The following is a 25735-nucleotide window of genomic DNA, read 5'->3' as shown; positions in this document are numbered from 1 at the left end:
TTAAGCATGGGCATGCTCTTAGATCACACATGGGGTTGTTCCAGCAGAATCGATTGGTTGATCTACTAGATTTAAAGGTCAACTGTAATCACATTTCAGGAAGATTGAAGAAGATATAAAATTGCTACTGTGCTTTTCTGGGTCACATACCCGCTTGTGGTGCTCTTTGCTTTTCCCCTGTACATCTTCATTTACTCAGCCAGAGCATCAATACAGAAAGGGCACAAGTCAATGCGCTCACTTTCTGCTGTCGATGAGGGAGCTACTTAGTTGTTATTTCCTCCAAGCCAATACTTTCCCTCTGGAAGAGCTGAAGCAGAGAGGAGTTCACTGCACCTGATGGATTTGGAAGGAACAAATCTCTCTTCCAGAGAAAAGCTGTGAGGAGGTTCAGTCTGGCTGTCTTGTTAGATAATCCACACAATTGCTTGAGTTGATGCTTCTCAGAGATGATTCTGTCTGTTCAAAGAGCACCACGGGTGCAGAGTCAGCAGAACCCTCTTTCATATGTGGGGACCTTCAAAAGAACTTCCATTACTCCTGTTTTATGTTGTACTTGGTATTATACAGATGTCTGTAGAGATCAGGCAGTTTTGGAATATTCTGGTTTGTATATGGTGTTTCAAAGTCATATTTCCATGTAATAGGCAAGAATATCTGCACACACAGGTGAATAAATTTCCTGTTAATTTTTTTGCAAGACCCCAAATGAAACAACTGTGTTGCTGCAGCAGGCTGCATAAATTAAAAGCAGTGGGGAAGTGGAATATTCACCTGCTCAGATAAAATTAATTTTCCCTGCAAAGTAAAAGAGTCTTGAAATGAAAAAGGGAAATGATGGGGGAAAGAGATTTAATTTAAGCTGATAAACCAAAACACATTACTGTTAAAGTTTGCTCACTCATGAACTATGTTATTGCTATATCGATTTGATAGGACTTTATTCAACAAATTTTGCTCTTTACTGATAAACTTGTATGGGTCTTCCATGGAATAACAGAGAAGTTATGGAAGAGTCACATTGCTTCAAAAAATCTGTTGTTGGTCCTGTTAACTGTTTTACAAAGGTTATTTGTGGTACAGCTCTCTGAGCTTAAATGAACTCAGAGAATACTGTCCTTAGTGCATCTTCATATGTGCTAACTTGCAAAATGTAGTAATTCCCAGATGGATGGAAATCAGGCTCTGTGGCTTTTCTCTAAGCATCCCTGACCTGCTTTTAAAGCAGACATGGACATACAGCAGTGGCTGAAGGCTCTGCTTGAGTGGGCTGAGGAGACATTTATTGTGCATTTATTTAAGGTGCCCTTTTTCAGAGTTTCTTGCTCTGCTGGCTGCCTAAATTCAGTCTGTGTTTTGCTTTGTCAGCCACTGTGAAGTCTGGAAAACTAATGTCTCATGTTCACTACTCTTATGGTAAAGATGGAAAGGGTTTTTTTTCTAAATAAATAATGGACCAGAGAAGGTTCTCAGAGACTTGCATGATCAAACTGGAGTAGCAGCACATTCTTTTTGGCTTTCTCAGTGGCTGATGAAGTCAAACATGCCTTGACTGAATGATTTGGTTTTTCTTTTCTTGCAAGTTGCTTACATCTATTTATTTCTTTTAACCTTTGTTGATGTTTGTTTGTCTTCATTAAAAGGTTACTTAGGGAAACAATGCATCTTGTAAAGGGCAGAAGTAGTTTAAGAAGGCTACTGCAAATGCAGTTATTAATTTCATGTCTGCTGTTGGATGTCATCCTGACCAGTAGGTTAGAAAGATTCTTGCAGGAACTTCAGAGAGGTTGAAAACAAGAATCTCTGACATGTTCACGAGGTTTTCAGGCTGCAGGGAATTGTCAGGTTATAAAAGAATGCTTCTATGTGGAAGGAAGTTTGCAAAGTCAGAAAAACTGTCAGTAGGATTGTTAGTGTCATGTAAACTTTATGCCTTTTTCTCTTCTTGTTTTTCCTTCAAATCACAGGGCTTTATATCTTCTTTCTTCAGTTTGGTAATTGTAGCAGCAAATGCTGCTTGGAATTGAAACAGTTTAATATATGATCCATCAGTTGCCAGAATAAAATACCCATTAGAAAAGGGGAAGAATAATCCCTTTATTATCAAGAGTACTTGAACAAAGGTATTTAATCAATCTTAATATTTGTTTTCTTGGGAAGAGCAATGCCAGCAGCCACAGTCCTGGCAGGAGGGTGCTGGGACTGTGCATGCAGGTTCTGTTCTAATTCTTGTACAATGTCTCAGGCTTACATCTGGAAAAAGAGAAATATATCTGTAAGCATCTTCCTTAAAAAGAACTTGCTTTGATTTTCTGTTTGATTATTACTTTAAAGAACAATAACATTTGGTTACTCCCTAAAACTGATGATAAACTTGTGCTTTTGAGTTTTACAAGCCTACCCCAAATGCAGACACTTGTGGGCTCATGCTGAATTCTAAACCATTTGTAAAACTGTGTGCAGAGGCCTTTTACCACCATCAGCAACTGTGTCAGTGAGTTTTGATTTAGGAAAAATAATAGACATATTGTACAGTAAAACACTCGTTTCAGTGGATTTTTTTTAACATTAAAACAATCCTGTAGGTGAAACAGGAATATGTCAGCATAATCTGTAGCTGAGTAGCATCACCTGTCATGGTGTGCAAGGCAGGATGATATTTCCTCTGCTAAATCCAGCTACTGAGCTTGCCCTTTAAACAACCTGATTTATCACAGGAAACTTGCAGAGGAAGAAGAATCTTATGCTTGGCTTTAAATGGGCGCTTTCACCTGTGCTCTGATTCCATAGTGAGTATACATTTATTTTAAGAGGTTCTTACGGTCAAAGAGTTTGTAATGTTTCGGCCTTTCTGAAAAGTTTTGTGCTAGATTTTTAGCTTATTTTAAGACCTTGCATAACTGGTATATTGCTTAGTCACAATGGCCTTGAAAAGCAATACTTCAAAAAAATTAGTCTGAGGTCCTTACGCACTTGTCAAGAGCTCCTTCGCCCGCTCTTCCTGTGTTGATGTGTTTGTTGATGTGTTCCCTGCCATTGCCTCTGGGTATGTCCTCAAGGCTCAGAGAGGGCCATTTCCATTTGGAACCAGCTTTCTGTCTCCCCTGGCACGGAGTTGGAAACTTCCTTTGGCAAATTTTGGTTTTGTTCCATGTAAATAGTTCTGCCAGAAAGAAAAGCAAACCCTAAAGCCCCCTCAGCTTGGTAATGCTGCCCGGTGCAGTCTGTGCCATCTCCATGGTTTTGAGCCTTCATTATGCAGCTTGCACTCCACACACTTTTATTTAAAGCAGAGCTAAAAGTAGAACTAAATAGCTGACGTTCAGAGACGTTTGGTGTGATGCAGAATTCCTGGGAGGGGGCCGGGACAGGAAGAGGAGCGCTGCTCCTGCCGGGTGGATGGAGCTCATTTATTCACACAGAACTGTCTGTGCAGGACTCTTGGAAAAACTCTGAAGGAGCCCACGCTTTATCATGGAATATAGGCCAACTGTAATAAGAACTTCTGTTTTCTTTTGCTCTCGTTTATTTTTCTTTTGTTTTATCCTCTGAAATGATGGAATTCAGTTTGCTGTGGATGTTACAGCCAGGCAAACTATTGCTGCTGAGCTATTGCAGCATCCCTGTGCCGACTGCTTTTCATGGAGCCATCTCCATATTGCAGAGCCATCTGTTTTCCTTACTGTCCAGGCATTGGGCTCAGTAGTATAAATTACTGACTGCTCCTTAGCTTTCAATTGTTCCTGTTTTTTCAGCGTGCCGCCAGCAAGGCTTCAGCTCTCCAGCACCATTTTTAAGTTTTCCTTGCTCTTTTATGTTTTTGTGAACGCCTCAGGCAAAAACTATAGTTGAGTGAATTGTCAGTTGTTCATGTTGCTGAATTATTGGCTTGATAAAATGAACTTTGTGAGGTAGGTAGGTAGGTAGGTAGCGTCCTCATTAAAAAAGATTTTGTAGCTGGAGGAGTGATGGAAACAAGTTCAAAAATCATGGTTTGTGAGAAGCAGTGTCTCGCTCCCCCACCGCCCCAGTTTCCTTAAATGCACACCAGTTTGTCACACTGCTGGTGCTATGAGCTCATACAGAAAGATCATTTTTGGTTGTGTAAGTACATGCACTGCTGAAGAGTTGAGGATACTTTCAGAAAACTTAGCGCTGAATTTATCAGCTCATGTCTGCTTCGAAATTGTATTTGTAATATAAAATTCCAACTGTAACTGTAATATAACAATTGCATTGGGTTTTTTTTATTTTAATATAATTTCCTTGTCTGTCTTCAAGACCAAAAGATACAGGTTTGGGTTTTCTTTTTTCTTAGATGTATGATGTATTTTCACATTCTCACTTCCAGTGGTTCTCCAAAGTTCTGCACCCATAACACTGCAGTGACAGGCACCGTGCTGTGCTCAGCTCTGTAGGGAGATTGCTTCTGGCCAGCTCAGAACTGTTGGAGTCACTTTGGTTTTTGAGGTGAGGAAAATAAGAATATAAGGTAGGGTACTCTGTGGCAGTTCAGGTCTGGCAAGCTTTGGAAGGTGGCAGATTGTATATATGGGATGCATTGAGGTTTTAATGGGAAGCAGGCAATAGGATGAGTTTGATACCAGTGCACAGTAGGGTGATGCTGAAATTTTGGTACAACACAAACTCTGTGTGGGGAGGTCAGTGCTGTTTCCCAGAGCCAGCTGGACATTTTGGAATTACCCGGTTCAGGGATGGGTGTACTCTGTGTAGGGAGGTCAGTGCTGTTTCCCAGAGCCAGCTGGACATTTTGGAATTACCCAGTTCAGGGATGGGTGTGATAACAGCAGTGAACTGGGCGGTGCAGGTGCAGGGAAGGAGAACCCCCTCAGAGCCTCACTGGCTGTGACAATGTGTGATCACATACTGGGATTTTTTTTTTTCCACCTTTCATATTTTTCTTGATATTGGAGAACATTCAGAAAAAAAGGCCAGCAGTGTTCATTTCTTCTGTAGGGGCTCATAGGCAGTGTGGCCTTTCGCAGAGATGGGTGAAGTCATTAAAACAATCATTGATATTTGTTTATCTTATGATTGAGGGAGGAAACACAGCCTTGGTTGAACGAAGCTGTGTAGATGCATTTTCTGCTCCAATCCAATCTTATTCCCTTGCTTGCTGTGCTCTGGTCATTAGTGCTTTTAATTTACCTTCCAGTGAATGTGCCAGATGAGCCACTGTGAGCAGCCACATTTCTGTTTATTTTTCTGATGATGGTCATCTGAGGCAATAGATTGATATCTGCAATTTTTACTTCATTAGTGATGAAGTCCACAAAGCAGGGAGAGGAATGTCTGTTTACTTAGTGCCTTGAACTGAGGGACTGATAAACTGCTGGGCTTTGATCTGGTAGGATTTTCATAGTGATTATCAAGATACAGAAATAAGGTATGTCCAGGTTTAAATGAGGATCTGAAATGTCTGTGGGCTAGATGGCCAACATTTAAGTGGTAATTGGATTGTTGGAGAGTGCCTGCAAGACAGCCAGTGCTTAGAAAATCAAATATATGTCAGTCTCCTTTGAAATCCATGAAAAATAATAATTTCTATTTTCCTGTGCCCTTAACTATGTCCCACAGCAACATAAAAATGGCTCAATCTCCAAGTCTTAAAACCCTGTGATAACACCAGAGCAAATTCCTAGCTAAGTAATGAATCTCTAATGTTTGCAATTTCCAGAAAGTATTTTCCCAACTCTGTAGTGGCAGTCAATGTTAGGAATCCTGTAGGGCTTGTGTGGGTGGGGACATTTTTTGCTCAATGCAGTGACAGCTGCAAGTCTGGTCTTCAGAATCCTGGGTTTGGCCCTGAGTATCGTTCTCCTTCCCCTCTGTTCCTATTTTGAGCCCAGTAAAGACAAGCATATGTTTTCTTGCATCAGCTACGTCGGTGTTACCTTGTGAGGCATGACAAGGTCATGTGTTTGCATGGCAAAAGAGGAAATCTCAAATTGTCTTTGAGCTGTCTTAGAACTGCTTTTTTCTTGTGATATATTAAAGATTTCCATGATGTACATGGTTAAATTTTGATTCATGTAGGTATGCGTGTGTTGATGCTACAGTGCTGCTCCTGAAATTGGTACTGTTATATTATTAATATTGCAGATCATGCCAAGGAGGTGTCTTGCATTTAATACAGAACATAAGAAGGTTTGCCTACCCCATATGAAAATCTCAAATTGGAACTGAAGATGCTATAAAAATTTAAAAGGAACAAGGTCAGCCTGAAAATTGCATATTTTAAAAAGCCAAAAATCATCTATTTTTAACAGCAAATTTCCTTACCTGTTAGTACCTTTACTAATAACATTTTCAGTTATTAACACTCAAAAATTATTTTAAACATCATTTTAATTGTAAAATTACCTAGTTACTATTTGTCTGGTGCTCATTAATGTGGGGTTTTCTAGTTAAGAGACGTGAGAACTGAGCCAGAAGTATTTGGGTTCCTGTGCTCATTCTCTTTGATCAAACAAGTCAGTTTATTCCATTTATGAAAGAAGAGATAATGGATGGGTCTCCTGCTTTTTACCAACATCTCTGGGAATACACAAGACAGAGAGTCAAACAGACTTGATTAGCATATCTGGTTTGATAACCAAGATGCCATGGCAAGAACCAACAGAACTGTGAAAATTACAGGAGATGGGATTACACCTGCTTACGGGAAGAGAGAAGATTCAATCAACTTCTGCAAGCAAAGAGTTGTTGTAAAATGCATGAGTTTTCTGTGTGATTTTTAACCTGATTATTGTAGTAGAAATGATTAACCTGTCTGAAATAGTATATAAGCTTTTGGAAAACCTGAGTAAAATCGAATTCTGATCACCGAATCAGTCTTCCCGTCTCTCTTCAATCGCCAATAATTGGTGCCCCGTGTGAGGAGCAGAACCGGCGGTCTGCTGGCAATTGGCGACGCCCCTGGAACTGATCGTGGCGGTGAAAGAACCGTGTTTGGGCCTACAATCATCTGTACGCCGGACGTGACAGGTGAGCCAGGGGAACTCAAGGTATGGGACAGGTCATGTCCGACGGAAGAGACGTTAAGAAAACCATCCAGCGCTTGCTGAGCAAGCATGGATCCCCCATCCTTAAGCAGGACCTTAAGTCGCTCCTACGATGGGTGTCACGCATGTTCCCCGATACCACCCCTTCCTCTGTTCTTACTCTCCGCTACTGGGACAAGGTCGGCGTAAAGCTCTACGACCTGGCTACGCTGCCTGGCCACGAGCCAGAGCTGCGCCTGCTTCCTGCATGGAGGGCGGTCATGGAAGCGGTTAAAAAAGAGGGGGGGAGCGAGGCAGCCTGCGAGGCTACCGCGGAGACGGCCCCGGAGGCCGTGCCAGACCGAAACCTGCCCAGGTCCCGCTCCCCGTCCCCCGTCCGCACCCCCTCCCCGACGAACGCCAAAGATAAAGCCCAGCCGCCAGCTGCACCCCCACCGGGATCCCACCAGCGACCACAGAGCTGCCGAACGCTAACCGCTTATGGGGACTCTGACTTTAACAGTGACAGAAAGCCATTCGACCCCGGCCCCGAAAATGATCCGGACTGACTCGCTTCAAATAGGCATAACAATTGGTTACAGATAAAAAAGAAAGCCCTTAAAGACAGAGACCTTGCCTTTATTTCGCTGATCAATGCCTCTTCAAGTTTCACCAAATGGCCAGCTTTTACAGCAAATCATCTCACAGCATGGGACAGCAACGAGTGCAGACACAAGTCCCACAGCAGACGAAGTAACCAGGAGCAACCTTCAGCTTCCAGCCGGCCCAGCCCCCATCCACCAGACCATCTCCAACCTATGTGCAGCCACCCCAAGAACTGCAGTAACATTATCTAATTGCTCAGTTTTTGTCTCCCTACAGGAAATCTATGGCCTGTCCCCCAGATCCTCTCAGGGGTGGGAGGAAACAGTCAAGGCTATCAAAGCCAAAACCCAGTACAGATCACAGGGCCTGAAGGGAGGGTGGCAACTGTCAGTCCTTTTGTGTTGTCTGCGCCGCTAGTTTTGTGGGGGGGAAATGTTCTATCTCAATAGGGAATTTTTATGCAGTCAGATTTTGTATAGAGGTCATTTAAAACTTAAAAAAAAAAAAAAAAAAAAAAAAAAAAAAAAAATAAAAAAAAAAAAAAAAAAAAAAAAAAAAAAATTGGTAAATTAATGTCTCTTAAGTTGTTAACAGGAAAGGGGGAGCCGAGGATGGCACCCCTTCTGAGAAGACTGCAGAAAGCTCTTTTAAGTTTTCAGTCTTTTTTGTTCTTGATGAACTCTAAACAAATGGTTACAGCCTTTGAGTGAGAACTTAATGCAGAACTGCTTCTCTCCTTCTCATGTCTAGTTTGTCATCAAACCTAAGTTGAATGCAAATGTGTTGAATGTGAGATACTGTAGTACTGTGCATCTCATAAAAGACGAGGTATTTGCTGTTAATGTGATCCATCAAGATGCATCAGAAGCAATGCACAAATTCAACGATTAATGTGTGTATATAAGTTTGATCCACCTGAAGAATTAGAGCACAGTGGCTTACTGCCACTGAGAATAAGGATATATGATGATTTCCTGACTATCATGATATTTACTGAGAATTGTTTCTAGTGCTCAGATATAGCCTGTTAAACTTAAATGCTTTTGACAACTTACATGCTTTTGACAAAGATTGTGATAACCAGTTTGATTTTTAGTTCAAAAGACATCTCCCTGGAAATATTTGGGCTGGCGAATAAGCATGCATTCTATTTCTGCACAACCCTTGCAAATCTCAACTGAAATCAAAACTTTACATGATGCACAGAAGTTGCTAGGAACAATAAATTGGGTCCGTCCCTTGCTGGGGATTTCAAATGCAGATTTAGAGCCATTGTTTGCCCTCCTGGGAGGAGAGCCTAACCTCTTATCACCCAGACACTTAAACAAAGAAGCACAAATTGCGCTTCAAAAAGTAGCTGATGCTATCTCTCAAAGGCAATCAGCTAGGTGGGCTCCAGAGTTGCCTTTGTGGCTAATTATTCTGAATCCTAATAAACAGCCTTATGCATTAATATTTCAGTGGGACTCAGAAAAACCAGATCCTCTTCTAATTATCGAATGGGTCTTTTTGCCTAACAATATGCCCAAGACTATTTCCATGCAAGATGAACTTATGGCCATGTTGATTGTCGAGGCTCGGCAAAGACTGACCTCTTTGGCTGGGAAAGATTTTGATATTATCTATCTACCTCTCACAATGTTTTATTTGAATTGGTTGCTACAGATGTCTGAAAAATTGCAAATTGCTTTAACAAATTACCCAGGGCAGATATCTATCCATCCGCCTAAACACAAATTATTAAGTTCGTCTTTTAATTTAATCCCCAAGCCAAAGAGAAGTGAGACTCCCTTGCAAGCTATGACAGTATTCACAGACGGGTCTGGGAAAACCCGTAAATCAGTGATTGTATGGAGGGACCCTGAAACTAGAACTTGGCAATCTGATATTGCTGTGGTTGAAGGGTCTCCACAAATAGTGGAATTAGCTGCTGTTGTCAGAGTGTTTCAGAAATTCAGCCCTATAAGAAAGTGTAAAACCTGCAAACAGATGATAGTTTTGAACAGCTGAATAAACTCCTAAGAAGCTAAAGACTCCATAAATAAATTAGAAATTTAGTTAAAATAAGCTTTCTTGTATTAGACATTATATTATGTATTGTTATAATTATTCCTTATATTTTACAGTGTGTTTAAACTAAAGGTAGAATCTGGATCTTGGCTAGATAACTTGTTTAGTGGCTGGGGTTTGACACCCTGGCTGAAAGATTTTCTTAGGATAGGAATGCATGTAATGATTTTAATAATAATTGTATTAGTTATGATACCTTGCTTGCTTCAATGTGTGCAGAGATTAGTTAATAAAGCCATCAAGGGGGTATTCTTGGTTAATACAGAAGGGGGAGATCTGGGAATACACAAGACAGAGAGTCAAACAGACTTGATTAGCATATCTGGTTTGATAACCAAGATGCCATGGCAAGAACCAACAGAACTGTGAAAATTACAGGAGATGGGATTACACCTGCTTACGGGAAGAGAGAAGATTCAATCAACTTCTGCAAGCAAAGAGTTGTTGTAAAATGCATGAGTTTTCTGTGTGATTTTTAACCTGATTATTGTAGTAGAAATGATTAACCTGTCTGAAATAGTATATAAGCTTTTGGAAAACCTGAGTAAAATCGAATTCTGATCACCGAATCAGTCTTCCCGTCTCTCTTCAATCGCCAATACATCTGCTAGGGAGGAAAGTGGGTAAGAGGGTTCTTCATTCTAGCAAACAAAACAAAAGAAATCAGTAATTGAAAATAAAAATTTAACAAATCTGGACGGCTGCTGAGGTGGATGGTTTAAATACCTGTGGTAATTAAGCATGGGAAGAATGGGACAGAAATAGTCTGGGACTTGCCTTCCTTGGAAGTAAAAGTTCAGTGTTTTTAACATGGTTTCAGAGAATATCTGGCAGGATGTGCTTTATTTCCAATTAGTGGCTTGTCCAGACAGAAAGTTACAATGGACTGCTCCAGACTGTTCCTTTATTTCAAGTGATAAAAGTGGGGGTAGAGATTCCAACCTTGCCTGGCTGAAAGCCTCTTCTGGCTGCTTCAAAGGCTTGCTCAGCACCTGACTGCAGTCATTATCTATAGAAACTCTACTATAAATATAGTTAGTAGTAAAAACATTTAGTGTTTTTAAAAATCTAAGGTTCCTCAGATCCACACCCAGCATGAGTGGAATAAGAATTGTGAAGGTAAATTTAACAGTATTTGTAAAGAAGCAGGATAAAGCAGGAAAATATGGTAGAAGGCATCTGAGAGAAGTGTGGGCATTGTGTGAGATCCTGCAAATAACATTCTGTGCATGAAAATGGTGCTGAGTAACTGCCTCTTCATCCATGAGATCCTGCAGACTGTGGTAATTTGAGGTCTGGAAAGAAGCACATAATGAAAATCTGAATCCTTAGCACAGGCAGACTGATTTAGATTGCACAGGCATTATGAAGCATTTCCTAGTTACGGAATTCTTCATTTATAACCTTAATTTTAATGTAACTTTTTTAGCATACCTAAAAATACATGAAAAATACTACTTTTCTCCTCAAATCTACAATATTTCTTGGGTCAGCACAAAACCTTCCACCTCCCTGTAAAATGATGTGTTATAAATACCTAAATAAACACAATAAAAAGCTTTTGGACCAGATTTCTTCCTTTTGGTTCCAGCGAGAGAGGAGTAAATAAAGTAATTGATGTGCCCTGTTAGCTGTCGAGCAAGTTTCATGTCCAAGTTTCGTGTGTGGCTGTCTTTCCTTTGGCATGCAGAGAGAAGCAGCGGATTTTAGCACCTCGCCTACAGCATCCACCTCCTGACAGCAAAACTTGTCAATAGAGAAGCATTCAGCACTTCATTATTTCTACAACCTGAGCGCATTTGCAAATTAATTGATGTGTGGGAGGGAAGGCATCTGCTATTGTAGAAGCCCTTAACTGTTGCAGCAAAACTAGAAATAAACTGGTTAGCTGTGGTGAGCTGATATGCTGTTGCAGGTGTTGGAGCCTCCAAAGTGGATCTTGTCCTTTTTTCTTGTTGTTTTTGATATTAAAAAAACCCCAAACAACCCAACCCCAAACTTTTCACTGAATTGTAACCATGGAAAACCACCACAGTAAAGATAATACTTTGTATATTCTATATGTATATGGTTGCTAGCAAATCGTTTCATATTTCGTGCTGGCTCAGCACCAAAAGAGAGTTTTAATTAGGCCTGTAATGAATGACTGGGAGCGTTTTAAAGGCTATTAATCTTGTGGTGTAATTGAGTTAATTATAATATCATTATAAGCTCCCATGAAAATAGGATGAAGTGTATTCCATTTGTTTTACTCCTAAAGATATTTCTGAGGTCCCCCAGCTTTATCTCAAATGCTCCCACTGCAAGTCTTCAACAGAGCAAACTGTAAGAGAATTTCATGTGTCATTGCACCAAACCTTCTGTTGTGCATCATCCCAGCCCCGGGCTCTCTGAGCTGCCCCTTTACTGCAGCTGCAGGTAACTCCTTGCAGTGCAGAGTGTCTTTATTTGCATTTCCCACTGTAGTATCTCCTTGTTTCTCCAGTTTCCAATCAGTAACTCACCCGAGTGTGGCAGATGAGAGTAAGAATATGCGATCTATTTTCAGAAATAAAGATTACAGCAGCTTTCGAACTGTTACTCTTTGTGCTGTAGCAGAAAAATGTGTAGCAAAAGAGGTGTTTTTTTGCAAAGCATATGGCTCTTCCACTCGTTCAGACTACAGTAAGTTTGGGATTTGGTTGTAAAACATCTCTGGGCTTTTTGCACTCTCTATACAGAGTGTGACATCTCCAACAGATGGACACATAAACTTTCCGTAATCCACTTCTTTCCTTTCAGAAGAGGAGATGAGATTCTTATCTGTAAAAGTTGTTGAGGAAAACCTAATCTGTCGAAATCTGTTGTGTGTGTAGGTGTGGGGACGTGAAAATGTGATGGAGACACAGCTCAGCACTGGAGTTCCTGCTGTTTCTGGGCTGTCTGCAGTGAGGTCAGCCCTGCTTCTGTACTTCAAACTTCGGTATTTCAATCCTCCTTAGAGCGTTTGCCAGGGAGGTTCAGGTTGGACATGAGGAAGGATTTCTCCATGGAAAGGGTGCTCAGGCATTGGAAGGGGCTGGCCAGGAAGGTGAAGTCACCATCCCTGGATGTGGCACTCAGTCCTCTGGTCTAGTTGACACCAGATTTGGCTGATAACCCCATCCTCTTTGCTTTTTGCAACCCTGCATTGTCAGGATTGTCTTGGTTTAATGATTTTAAAGTCTACAATCAAGTTTCCAACCTTCCCTGCTGGGATGGTAGAACTGCCTTTTTTTCTTCCAGGAACTTTGCTGGTCACACTTTTCCATCCTCTTGACTATTACAGATTTTGTAAATAGTTTAGAAATGCCAGCTTGTGATGTATGGGCCTCTTTAACATTTCTTTGATTTATGTGCACTATGCTGAAAAAAAGCAGAGGAAGCATATTATTCTGGAAAAGAATGTTGCCAGTCTTCCATTTTTTCAGTCTTAGTTAAAAGCTACACTTTTATCAATCAAACCTGATAGACTCTTTTTGCATTCCCAAAAACATTCATAACTTAACTCTCTGATGTCTAAAGAAATCATTTGCCTGTTATAGATGTCTACTTATTTTTTGGATGTCTAACTTGAAATACCTTTTAATCTGATTTTTCAAAATTTCCAGACACGTGTGGTGATTGCAGGGTTTGTCTCTGTAAGAATCTCTGGTGTTACATGGGAAAGATGAGAATTAAAACCTCTTATTCAAACCAGTAGTAACAGTGACCTTTCATTTAAGATTTGCTCTTATTTGTGGATGAATATTTTCTGTGAGTTACTTTCTAGTGTCTTGAAAATGTGGATAAATGAATATGATCATGAATATTCTGTAGTAGGAATGTTCTTATAGGGAAATAGGCCTCGTGCATTCTGTTCCAAAACTCTGCAGCTTTAAGCTTTAATTGCTTGTCGCTAGCGGGCTGGAAATCAGCATCCCCTGCAGCCTTGCTTCAGGATGCCCGCTAGATGTAAAGAAAGATATTAGCAAAAGTAACCATTTAAGGAAAAATCAGCTCCTAATTTGGCAACTTGAGCTCAGTTTAACCCATTTTCCTTCAGCCCCTTCTGCTGGTGCAGTGGGGTGGTCACCTCGAGCAGAAGAGGGTGGTGATTTCTGGTGTAGGTTGGCAGAGCCTTGGGATGGACTGTGGAGTTGTGATCTTCCAATTTCCCCTTCAGGAGAGCCACAGGAGAGTGAGGAAAGCCAAATTTCCCTGTGCTGGCAGGAAAACCCTCAGCTGGGCTGTTGTTGGACATTCAGTATGGGTTATCTGCCTAAAGTCTAAAGGTATCGTGCATTTTAATTATTGTGCAAGTGACCAAAGCTAAGGAAAGGCGTTTAACAGAATTTAAAATAATGAAATTTAATGAGTTAGGGAAAGAAGAATTCAGCAGCACAAGTACTGGGTGTTATTACTGTTCCACTGCTCACCCAGTAATGGCTTTCCCTCATGTCTCCCCTTTGTCTGATTGTGCACTGTCCTGGTTGGATTTACATACACTGCACTACGTAGACATTTTATTAGATACTATTAATTTCTTAAATCGTCCGTAAAGTGCTTTGTTTGCTGTAGTAAAGGCCTCCCTCAGAGCTGCAAATCATGGCACGGTGCTGGACAGTTTGGGGAGTGTTTGTGTACCTGATTGCAGCCCTTTATTCTGCTATTTGGGCTTAAAGTATCTTCCCATTTCTTATCTAAGCACCTGAGCATCCCCTGTCACAGAGGCAGCAGGTCATTCTTCATACTGACACAGCTGCCAGCTGAGCCCCTGACACCAAAGATTTAGTCTAGGGCTTTAGAAAATACTAATTTTAGTAGGAAAGCAGCGTCTCCAGGGTTCTGGTGGCTGTTTAAGGGAGCACGGAGCTCTGGGGGAAGGTACTAATTGTATCCTTATCTTGGAGTTTAATGATGACTTCTCCTGCTACAGATTATTTGTCCTATACAAAGATAATGCTTCTGTCAAAAAGGAATTAGGATTTTCTGTCAGATATTGATCATGTGCACTTCTTGGGTCTTTAGACTTTAATGAAGTCCATTAAAGGAACACACAATTGTGAATACACCCCACAGAGTGACACTAAAACCATTTACATCTAGACAACCTCTGTACTTCTACCTTCAGCTCAGGGTTACGTGAAAGTGCTGCTGTTTGTTATTGCACCTGCTTTTATTTTGTCATTTAGATGCAGAACACAATGTAATAATTCTGCTTTGCTTTTTGTAATTCTGTTATGTTTATGTTGTAGCTGCATATACAATGAAATAAATGCCAGTTCATTTAGTTATCTTTCAGTAAGTATGTATGTTCAAACCCTCCAGAATACCTGGAGGTATAGACATTTTAAGCATAAAATACAGTTAAAAATACAGTTATTCTTCTAAAGAGTAAATAAAGTAGCTTGTAACCCCAGATTATGATTACTCTGCCTCTTTATTCATTTCAAACACTAGATCCCTTTAAAATTCAGCCTGGTGGCTGTGTAGTGTCCCTTTGTTTTGACATTATCCAAAAAGCAAGAATAAGTCACTTCTGTAATTATTAAATGGGTTCCAGAACATTTTTTTAAAACATAGAGGAGAAGTAGTGGCTTTTGCAGAGACTTTGAACAGTGCAGGTCATTTTATTGGCAGCAGGGATGCAGAGGCTGAAGTTTTGACCAATTCCTTGAAGAAAGTACTACAAGATTTGCTATCTCTGCATGGTAAAAAGCCAAAGACTTGCAAGCAGTATTGGAGTGAGGGAACATTCATCAGCAGTCATTCATCAGCAGAACTTCAATGTTTTCGAAAGAAAAGTATGGGAAGAACACACTTTAGGGCAGAAATCTGACACTAATTAAAACAGCACTCTCAGCAAAAATAGGAATTCAGAGACAATGGAATAAAACCTGTAGCAAAGACAAGAAAAAGAAACGGGGCTGTGTATCAATGCATTTCCTACTATTGTGTCATTATATATAAAAATAAATAAAAATGTCTCCGCTTGTTTTTGAACTCCCTAGGTCAGGGAGGGAGGGAGAAGAGAGACAAGAGAGAAACCTGTGCAGGGCTGATGCTCCCAGTCTGCTCCAAATCTCAGTTTATTGGCCAGGATGAGGCCATGGCATCTCAGTGCGATGCAAGACTCAACCCAGGCATGAGAGAGGACAGTAAGAGAAATGTGAGCTAATTATTGTCACAGTTTAGTCAGATCAGGGTGTTTGGCAAAAGGTGTCACAACTTCTGCACAGGGATTTAATAAAGAATGGGATGGGAGCAGCCTTTATGCTGTCATGGACAGGTGTTTCTTGCTTAAATATTCTTGTAAAATAGAAGGTGTTTGGGGGGCATAAATGCTTTCAAAAAATAGAATAAGCTGTCCTAATTAAATAGTAAAATAGAGCAAAGACACACTGTCTGGATTTCCTGCTAATTCAAAAGCCTGCAAGCCAGCTCGACTAGAGGAAAACCAGTGAATAAAGAAATTGGAAACTCTTCTTTTGACTTACTGATGCTGTTTTGGTCAAGTCAAGAATTCAGCTGTCCTAAAATGATCAAACGTTGTTTGGAGAAAAAGAGAATTTCCAAACAGGCCTCATTATCTGAAAAAAAAGCTTAAAAATATCAATTAAAGTAGTGTAATTTCTCTCTTGCCTCCTTTAGTCTGCAGAGATGAAACTGTGGGAGTGTCCTGCTTGGTTGCTCGTTGCTCTTTTCAAAAGAGCAAGTAAAGTTTTATCATAATAGACAAATCCCTTTTCATCTGCAAGGGAGAAGTTGTTTAATGATGAGGGGCAGAGCTCTGTGCATCCTAAAGGAGGCCAATGTGCATCACCAGGATTACAGTGAACTCAGAAAATGTCACAGTGGGTGAATATCTGTCAGACACCTCTCTAAAAGGCATTCCTTGGAGGAATGGAAAAAAACTTTACCTAGATGTGAGAAAATGTTTTTGTGTTTATATATATGATCACTAAGTATTTACATAAGAATAGAAGAAATAACAGGGTAAGGTGATTACAAAGAAATCACATTTCTGATTTCACTTTTGAAAGTGTTGGTGCTTAGGAAGCTTTAATTAAAGGCAAAATGTAAATGTAATGTGCAACTGTGAGCTGATGTGATCGGTTACTAATGCTCCAAGTGATTTTTTTCTTTTTCTCTTATTCTTTTTTTCCTGATTCTTACTTTCTTTCACCAATTTTGCAGCTTCAGATGGCCTTGACAGTAAGTGCAGTGTACTCACTAGTTTGGGCAGCAGTCAGCACATGCAAAATCTCCAGCCCATGAATTATGTAAACTAAAGACCTCTAGACCCAGCTTGATTCTAATGATGAAGCTTTAGTTTGCAAAGTTTTAAATGAGCACTGTGCCCGTGTTTGTGGTTTCATAACATTCACTGCAGAATAACCCTACAGGCTGAGATGGAAACCTGTCAGGATGGTCAGTGCCTTTCAGCTGAACAAAGGGACTTTTTCTGCAGGGGTCTGGCTGTGGCAGAAGTTTTCTCTCTGCTCCAAATATTAAACATCATCTGCACAAAACAGGATTTTTGGGGGGATGAGGAGGGGTTTTTTGGTTATTTTCATTGTTTTAGGAGGTGCTTTGCCTTATTTCTGATAAGAGTCACTGGGGTAGAGTAAGGAAAAGATATTATGTGATTAATGTCTTTAAAAATATTAATGTTTTCAGTGCTAAATCAGATCTGTGATTCTTTAATACACCTCTCTTTTTTGTTTAAGTAATTCCTGTGAAAGCCAAAGACATCTTATGTTGATGAAGAAATTGCCCTCCTCACAATTACAGCTGTGAGAAAAGTGACTCCCAAGTGCTTTCTCTGTTGATGCTTTTCACTTAGTGAGGAAAATTAAGAGCTGTTAATATCTGAATATATTTTTCATATACTCAGGAACACTGAAAATGTGAAATATTAGTGATAGCATTTTGTTCTGGAAAATATAGCTATGTGGCCATTAACCTAGAAGAAGAATTAATCGTAAAAAAGTAATTTAAAAGTAATCCAAGTTCTGTTTTCATTTAGCTACATGTAAAGCTTTTGTATATATTGAAGTGTTACTTTCAGTACCTTTCCTACATTCCAAAGAAGAGTCACTTTTGGTTTTAAAATGTGGAATTCACACATCTACTTGGAACTCCAGGTTTAGGAAAAATATCAGCTATCATGAGATTCATCATAAACCTGTACAAGTTGGCACTGGGGCATATCCTGGCTCCTAAATGTTGTAAATTGATTTTTGTTGCTGCTGGTTTTGATTTCTTCGTTTTCTTAAATAGATTTTCTGTTTCATCTGCATGTATTGGGGAAAACAGATCAATCTGATTGATATTATGCAAAAAAATATTTCATTAGGAAAAGCTTAGCTTCACACAAGCCAGGTGGAATTCCCCAAAGCTGGAAAAGCATGGATGCCTTCAGTAGTGATGGGGAACTCCTTTGGCAGCTGATAGGGGAATGGTTTGCACGAGTGCCTGGTGCTGCACCAGTGCTCCTGTCAGTGAGTGTTCCCCATTCTGCTGGTTTAACTGGGCACAGGTGGCAGAAGCAGAGGGGAGGGTGTTGGGAATGTCGTTGGGAATGTCGATGGGAATGTCATTGGGGATGTTGTTGGGGATGTTGTTGGGAATGCTGCTGGGAATGCTGTTGGGAATGTTGTTGGGAATGCTTTTGGGAATGTTGGTGGGAATGTTGTTGGGAATGTTGCTGGGAATGTTGTTGGGGATGTTGTTGGGAATGTTGTTAGGGATGTTGCTGGGAATGTTGTTGGGGATGTTGTTGGGAATGTTGTTGGGGATGTTGTTGGGGATGTTGTTGGGAATGTTGCTGGGAATGTTGTTGGGAATGTTGTTGGGGATGTTGTTGGGGATGTTGCTGGGAGTGTTGTTGGGAATGTTGTTGGGAATGTTGGGGATGTTGCTGGGAATGCTGTTGGGAATGTTGCTGGGAATGTTGTTGGGAATGTCGTTGGGAATGTTGTTGGGAATGCTGCTGGGAATGTTGTTGGGGATGTTGTTGGGAATGCTGTTGGGGATGTTGTTGGGGATGTTGTTGGGGATGTTGTTGGGGATGTTGTTGGGAATGCTGTTTGGAATGTCGTTGGGAATGTTGTTGGGAATATTGGGGATGTTGTTGGGAATGATGTTGGGGATGTTGGGGATGTTGTTGGGAATGTTGTTGGGAATGTTGTTGGGAATGTTGTTGGGAATGATGTTGGGAATGCTGTTGGGGATGTTGTTGGGAATGCTGTTGGGAATGTTGTTGGGAATGTTGGTGGGAATGCACAGGGCAGGTTTCCATCAGCAGTTCTGCGGTTTTCGGCCGCTCTGGGTCGTGGGGTCACAGCAGCTCTGCTGGTCCAGCCCAAGGCTCTGTCACCCCTGTCTCATCTCCAGCTGCAGCACGTGCCCACAGCCTTCCCCACAATGTTCTTCCAGCCACCAGCATTCCCTGGATTCAGGGCTCCTGGAGCTCTATGTAGTTTCTGTGTGTTCATTAACCCCAAAATGGATTTGTGTCCCATGATGTGTCCCTCCTTGCATGAGCCTTTTAGCACCCACAACATCCTCTGACATTGCATGTCAGCACTTTTCCCCAAAGTGGAGAGAATGCGTTTGGAAATGGCATTCTCTTGTCAGTGGGCAAAAATTTGGGGAAATTGGTGTAGTTTTAGCTGAGATTTTCTTTCATGATTGATGCTGGCAGACAAAGGTGTTTATTTTGTAAGAGGAAAAGGGAATTGAATGGCACCTGGATTATCCATCAGACCATGAATCTCCTGGCCTTAGTTTTGATAGCTGTGGTCCTGCTTTGGCCCTATTTTCAGTCTTCCTTCTTCACCTCAGAAAAATGATTAAGAAACAATTTCCTGATCCCTTCAGTGAGCAGCCCCTGTCCCCAAAAAGGACAGCACTCTGTGCAGTACAGTGTGTGATGCTTTAATAATGTATAAATCAAGCTGGACAGAAGCTGCCTGTCAGTTTTATTAACTTTGACCTTTTCTACCATTATAAAGATGGTTTGGTAAATATTTAATGGCCCTTACAGGTTTTGACAGTTGGACTTGCATTCCTAAGAGCAAAAGGTAGATGATGAAGAAATACTTTATAATTAATAAAAATAACTTAATCACTTGCAAGTCAGCCTTGAAGGACAAAACTGTGATTTAGAATCTATTTCTTTTTTATTCCTTTTGTAGTTTTTCGGTTGTTTGTTTAATGCCTGACCACTAAATGTCACTAGCTGGGTGGTTAGGAAATGTTTTTAAGAGGTTACCTTTAAAATGCATCTCTGATTAGTACCAGTGATTACCTCCATCTCTGAGCAAGTGTCTAAATAATGTTGTTTACCTGAAATACTTGCACAGGGAACATCAGTGAATGGTGTCACCAGCACAAAAAGATGCAAGAAGGAAAAGGAGAAGCGTATTCCTGGAGTCAACAGGCTCTTCTGCCACAGCTGTCTTTGCTTTTAATTCCCTGCACATTGCACTCCCTGCACATTCAGGTAGTGAAGATTGAAAACTAAGCCCCTGACACTGAAACATCACCTTTCAAACATGGACCCTCCATCTCTCTCATTGATTTTTTTTCATTTCAGAAAACTGTCAGAGAAAAACAAATTTGAGTAAAATCCATTGGTTGGGGCAATAAAATCCCCCCCTTTCCCTGGCGGAGCACAGCTCTGTTCCCATTAGGAGTGTGATGTGTCTTTGTGTCGTGCCATGGCTGAGCTCACGTGGCAGAGCAGCCAAGGGAGCCAGGAGCCTGTTAGAAATCCTTGTGGATGTTCTGAGCAGTGACATCTGAGTCAGACTGGCTCAGGGGATTGCTTTCCTCCTGTCCACAGGTGGTTCTGAGTCCATCATTCCAAGCTTTGCTTCCCTCCTTTTCACCCAGCCTCCTTTTCACTTAGCCCCTGTCTAAGACCACATCATTTTCTGAACATTTTTAAATCATACTTTCTTGACCATAACCCATATTTTATGTACAGACCATGGGGTTAGAGGTGTTAATGTGTGAAACAATTCAGCTTTTTCAGAACAAATCTTTAGACAATGTAGTGAACACATAGATCCAGGTACTGGAATGATGCAGGAAATCACATTTGGCTGGCACTGAATCTTCCTCCCCTTCCAGTTCAAAAACGGGGAACTCAAAATGTAATTGAAAGTGTTCAGAGGAGAACTTGTTGCACTTGGAGGGGGTTGCAGAACAGGCAGAGCCCTGTAGCTGTTCTTAAATCTGAGAGCTGTGGGAGTGCACTCAAAATCCTGCTGATTCATGTTGTGTCCTTCAGAAATTTGTCTTTTATTGGCAAGGAAAAGTTCTGAGGAGAAAGCTACTGAATGTGAATTGTTCTGCAGTGCTATGGAGAACAAGCAGGTATTTTAAAAGCAAGATTTTTCTTTACAGTGCTAGAAACTCCTTTGCAAATGTTTTGTGGTTTTATGTTTAAGAAGAAAAAGATGAGTGTTATTTCTAAAAAGCTGGTTCATATTGTGAAAGAGTTGCATCTGTCTTCCTCTTATCCTCTTCCTAAAGTGAGAATGTTTAGTCCCTAGGGAGGAGAAACAGTCTCAATGTTTAAAAGCAAGCCCAAGTTTCAAGAGAGTTAGACTTGAGAGGAAGTCCTTGATTCAACATCTTACTTGCCCTAATGCATAACTTGCTCCTCACACCCATTTCTCTGCAGACTTTTTCCACGTACTTTTGTCCCTATTGTCTTCCACCAGGCAATATATCTGAAATACCACACATAACATCCTGACTGGCTGTAATTTGAATCAGGTGCCACAGGTAGCAGAGCTCTGACACGGACAGAGTACTGCAGTGGTGTGTATTTTAATATATATATATATGTGTTTTTCCTTATCCAGTTGCAGTACCATGCTGGGCTGGCATCTGGCCTTTTGAATCAGCAGTCTCTGAAACGTTCGGCCAACCAGATGGGAGTCTCTGCAAAGCGCAGACCAAAAGCCCAGCCAACAACTCTTGTCCTGCCTCCTCAGTAAGTAATGGAATATTTGGAAGAATTTCCATGCTGGGGGGTGGAATATTTCTTATTAACTTACTGGGTTTTTTTGGTTTAATTTCCAATCATCATAATAAGCAACCTCGTGCTTGCACTTTTGTTCTGTACACATTCTCTTTGTAGCAGGTCATTAAAAAACTTTTTGCAACACGAGCTTGTCATTGAGGAATGATGCTCACCTGATTGTTGTGACTTGGAGCTTCAAGTAGGACTTTTCTGAAGGTCCTAGAAAACTGAAGCCAAAGTCTTTGGTGTGAGTACTTTCTCGGCAAACGTCTGTTCCGAGTCCATCTGTTCACCATATGTTAATTTTGCATCGGATCTAAACCTCTTTTACAGGTGACAAGCAATTATGAGGACACTTAGGAACTGTTTGAGGACAGAGAGTATCAACACTTTAAACAGCGTGTGTGTAGCGATGCCAGAAACACAGAGATGTACACAACGAAGCTTATAAATTAATAAACAACCTGAAATATATTTAGTTCCATGTAAGAAAATGATTATTATGTAGAAAATGTTAAGAAATTGTTCACTGTGCTGAGCATCCTTGTAGTTCGTGGAAGCTGCCTGGTTTTCTTCACAGAACAAGAGTCTCTGATGTATAAACACTGTGCTACCAAAAACTTCATAGTTACAATAATAAAAGTCACTGTTGTCACCAGATTTCACAGGTCAACGTTCAGAGGGTTTTTTCTTAAAAGAAATGTGAAAAAATCAGAGTCAATTGAGCTTTCCCCTTGTATATTAACTTTAAAGTGCTGGTAATTCAAGAATCCATAAAATGCTCTATTGTTTTACCAATATATTTGACAAAGGAGAATGGTTTGAAGGGGCCTCCAGCAGTAGTTTGAAAACCAGATGTTTTTTCTCTGATATGTGTGATGGAACAGGGGTATCTTGTGACAAACTGGCTGCTTAATTTTTCTTCTTTGTTGAGTTATCTGGAGCTTCAAATGGACTTCCTTCTCCAGGAAATCTATAAACTTGAGTACTGTTATATCAATTAACACAGCTTTTTCAGATATCTTAAAGTATTTTGGTGGTTTTTTGTTTTATTTCTTAATCATGGCATCTCTAGTTACTAGAAATACATATAAAGAGCTAACTCCTACTTTTGTCTAGAAAAATTTGTTCCTTAACAGTTACAGCTCTATAAATCTTAATGTAAGATACATAATATACAAATTTAAAAGTATTATATGTCTTGTTATCTGTAGATGGTTTTCCTTCAGTGGTGCATTTCCCTAGGATCTGCAGATAGACTGAAATTTTAGTGTGGTTGCTAAACTTCAGGCAGTAGTTGAATTATGTTTCAGTGTCTTATTACCACTTCCAGCATTATTCACAGGGAAAATGTGTTTCTGCTGAGCTGGCCCTTTATCTGTCACTGGTTTCCTCCTCTCTGGCTTCTCTTTGACCTTTCCATATTTGTTCTTGTTTGCTATCTTGGTGTGTCTTAAGAGAATAATAGTGATATTATAAGGCAAATCAAATACCTGTTGGGCTCAGTATCTTGTTTCCAACACAAGGCAGAAGCAGATTATGAAAAGACTTATGAAAATAGGCTTATGAAAAGTATTTAAAAAAAAAAAGAAAGGCGTGACAAATGGTTTTTAATATCTTGATTTTGCTGTAGTTTCATGCAAATAGTGATGAATCATGCAGTGGGTTTTTTCCCTTTCATTCTTTAAAAAATGCAAAAGAAGAAAACATCCAGATGCAAAACTACAGATCTCCTTGAAAGGGCATCCTGCATCCTAATATTCCCATGGCAATTCAAGGCTTTATTTTTTTTTTTTAGCTTTATTAATTCATCAAGAAAGGGATAACTATTTCTTGGTTTATTTTTTGCCTTGATGTGTGCCATTAAAATTAAGTTCAGTGACAAGTCATTGGGCTGAGTAACAATGAGTCAAGTGTTTATTAAATGTTGTTCAGAGCAACTATATTATCTAGAGCTTTTCTTAAACAGAAGTGGTTGAAACCAGCTGTATGCCAAAATGTCATTTCAGGAGAGCAGGTTGGAGTGAATATCAACACTGCAGTAAATCCCTTCTGCCAGCAAAGGAGCCCAGGAAACACTTGCTCAGGAGGTATCAGAGGTGATGATTTGGGCAAAGAATCTCCTAAAACAAATTTATTCTGATGCAGATTTTGCACATGGCTAGTTTGCTAGTAAACATGTCTATATTTGAGTTAAAGGTAGTATTAGAGGGCAGGTTACTATCTGTTTATTTATGGTCCTGTTCCTTGAAGAAACTGCCTGAGTAACTTTTGCTGTTACACCTCACATTCTCCATGGCAGTGGTGCGAGCTGAGCAATTTTCTTGTTCATCCAGGTCTTTATTCTGAGGTGAGGCTTTGTTCTCTGGGGTGAGACTTGGGTTGTATTCCACAAACTGAATGGTGTTTCTTCTCATAAAGAGGGTGATACAGCAGAAAAATCAAGTTTTGTTCAATTTCCTGTTCACTTAAGCCTTCAGTCTCTATCCCTGCTCTGCTTTTCTTCCCCTCCAAAATGCCTTTTTAAAGAAACAGTCAAACAAAGCAAACCCAAGCCTGTCTTGGAGGCTCAGCCTTTTCTTCCAATTTTATGCTCACTGAAGGAGCTGGAGAAAGGGTTTTGCTGATGGCAAAAGTGATTCTTGGTGGCTCCTCACCCCTTTTCCTCCCCAACTTCAGGCTGTCTTCTGATGTGCTGTTTTGGAGGAGAGAACCTCTAGTTCTTCACTAGTAAATATCAGAAACAGAGCAGGAATTTTGAATAAAAGGTGGTTTTGAAAATGAAATTTCTCTGCCCTATGCAACCACTCTGAGGAAAATCTGCATTTCCTCCCTGTTTGTTATTTGAGGACTCCTAAGGGTGCTGAGCATTTTTGACGAGAGCCCTTTTGGCGTTCGGTTTTGCTTTCCAGTATTGGTTTTCCCTGGCTCTGAAAGCGCAGAAAGGAAGGCTGGATTGATGCGTGTCTCATTCCCAGCCAAATGATCTGTGTGAGAAAATGACTAACTGCTGGCTGCTTTCTGTGCCTGCTTTGTCCCTCCTTCTGTCTTCTATTAACAAGACATCTCCCTGTACGTGCTAATGGATGCGTTCCCTCACATGCCTCTCATCTGGCTGCGGGTTCTTTCCTTCTGTTCAGGAGTCTCAAGGCAGTGTTTGCTGAAGTGCTGAGAGCTGTCAGCTCCTCTGAGTGCCTGGGGAAGCATCTGCGTGCAGCCCTGCTGAAAACCAGGGTGGCTGCTCCTGCTTGGGAATCAATAGATAAAGACAATAAGAAATGATGGCGTGGCTTTGCTTTTCTTCTTGAAATGGAGTAATTGGCGCAGTTAATTAATCTGGTGTTATTTTGCTTGATGCCACATGTCAAAAGCAAATTTGATGTTGTGAAGTTGTCTCTGAGGCCCTGAGGGAGCAGAATTCTCTCGGGGAGTTGCTGAGAGCAGGGAATCCACAAGATAATTCCTGCTGCTGGACCACCCTGCTGGGATTCCAGGGAATCTGGTGTGTCACTGTCCAGCTGGAAAACAACAGCAGTGAGCCACTGTGAGCTGGAGAAGGAAGAAAAGAGGAAGCCGAGGATGTTCTCTGGATTCTTGCAGTGGAGTTGAGTGACACACACAAGAGTCAGTCAGTTTTAATGGGAAGTTTTAGGGGTCTCAGTTGGAAACCCTGTGATTTTGGTAGCTCTGTGCTCCCAGATTAATCATCTGTCTTGTCTGTCTGGGAGAAAATTGCCAGAACAAGAACTTGATCACCACAGAAGGTACTGAGACTCTTGCCCTTTATGGTGCCTTTTAGGGTCATTTGTTGTCACTTTGTGGTTTTGGAGAAATAAGCACACTATAAACAATAAAGAAGTGGAAGTCTTGTTCTTGTTTGACAACCTGAGGCTCAATGAACAGAGAGGTTTGAGTAAAAGAGAGTCCAGTTTCTTTGTTTTAGAGCTCCTCAACTTGTCTTATAAATCTCTTGTGGTCTGATGTATGCCCTAACTTGACAGTGAAAATACTG

The 25735-nt window shown here is 40.6% G+C and overlaps 1 protein-coding gene across 1 annotated transcript in view; it reads left to right on the top strand.

The window, feature by feature from the left end:
- Window positions 1-25735, top strand: part of MED27 (mediator complex subunit 27) — an 87009-nt gene that overhangs the window by 15246 nt on the left and 46028 nt on the right. Inside the window, exon 3 of the mRNA XM_063409391.1 lies at window positions 21563-21693. Within this exon, the coding sequence (XP_063265461.1) occupies window positions 21563-21693 (131 nt within the window). The remainder of the gene's footprint in view (window positions 1-21562; window positions 21694-25735) is intronic.

The sequence above is a fragment of the Prinia subflava genome, chromosome 12 (genome assembly GCF_021018805.1).
Source record: "Prinia subflava isolate CZ2003 ecotype Zambia chromosome 12, Cam_Psub_1.2, whole genome shotgun sequence".
In the NCBI taxonomy this organism is placed as follows: domain Eukaryota; kingdom Metazoa; phylum Chordata; class Aves; order Passeriformes; family Cisticolidae; genus Prinia; species Prinia subflava.
This window is presented reverse-complemented; position numbering and strand designations above follow the sequence as displayed.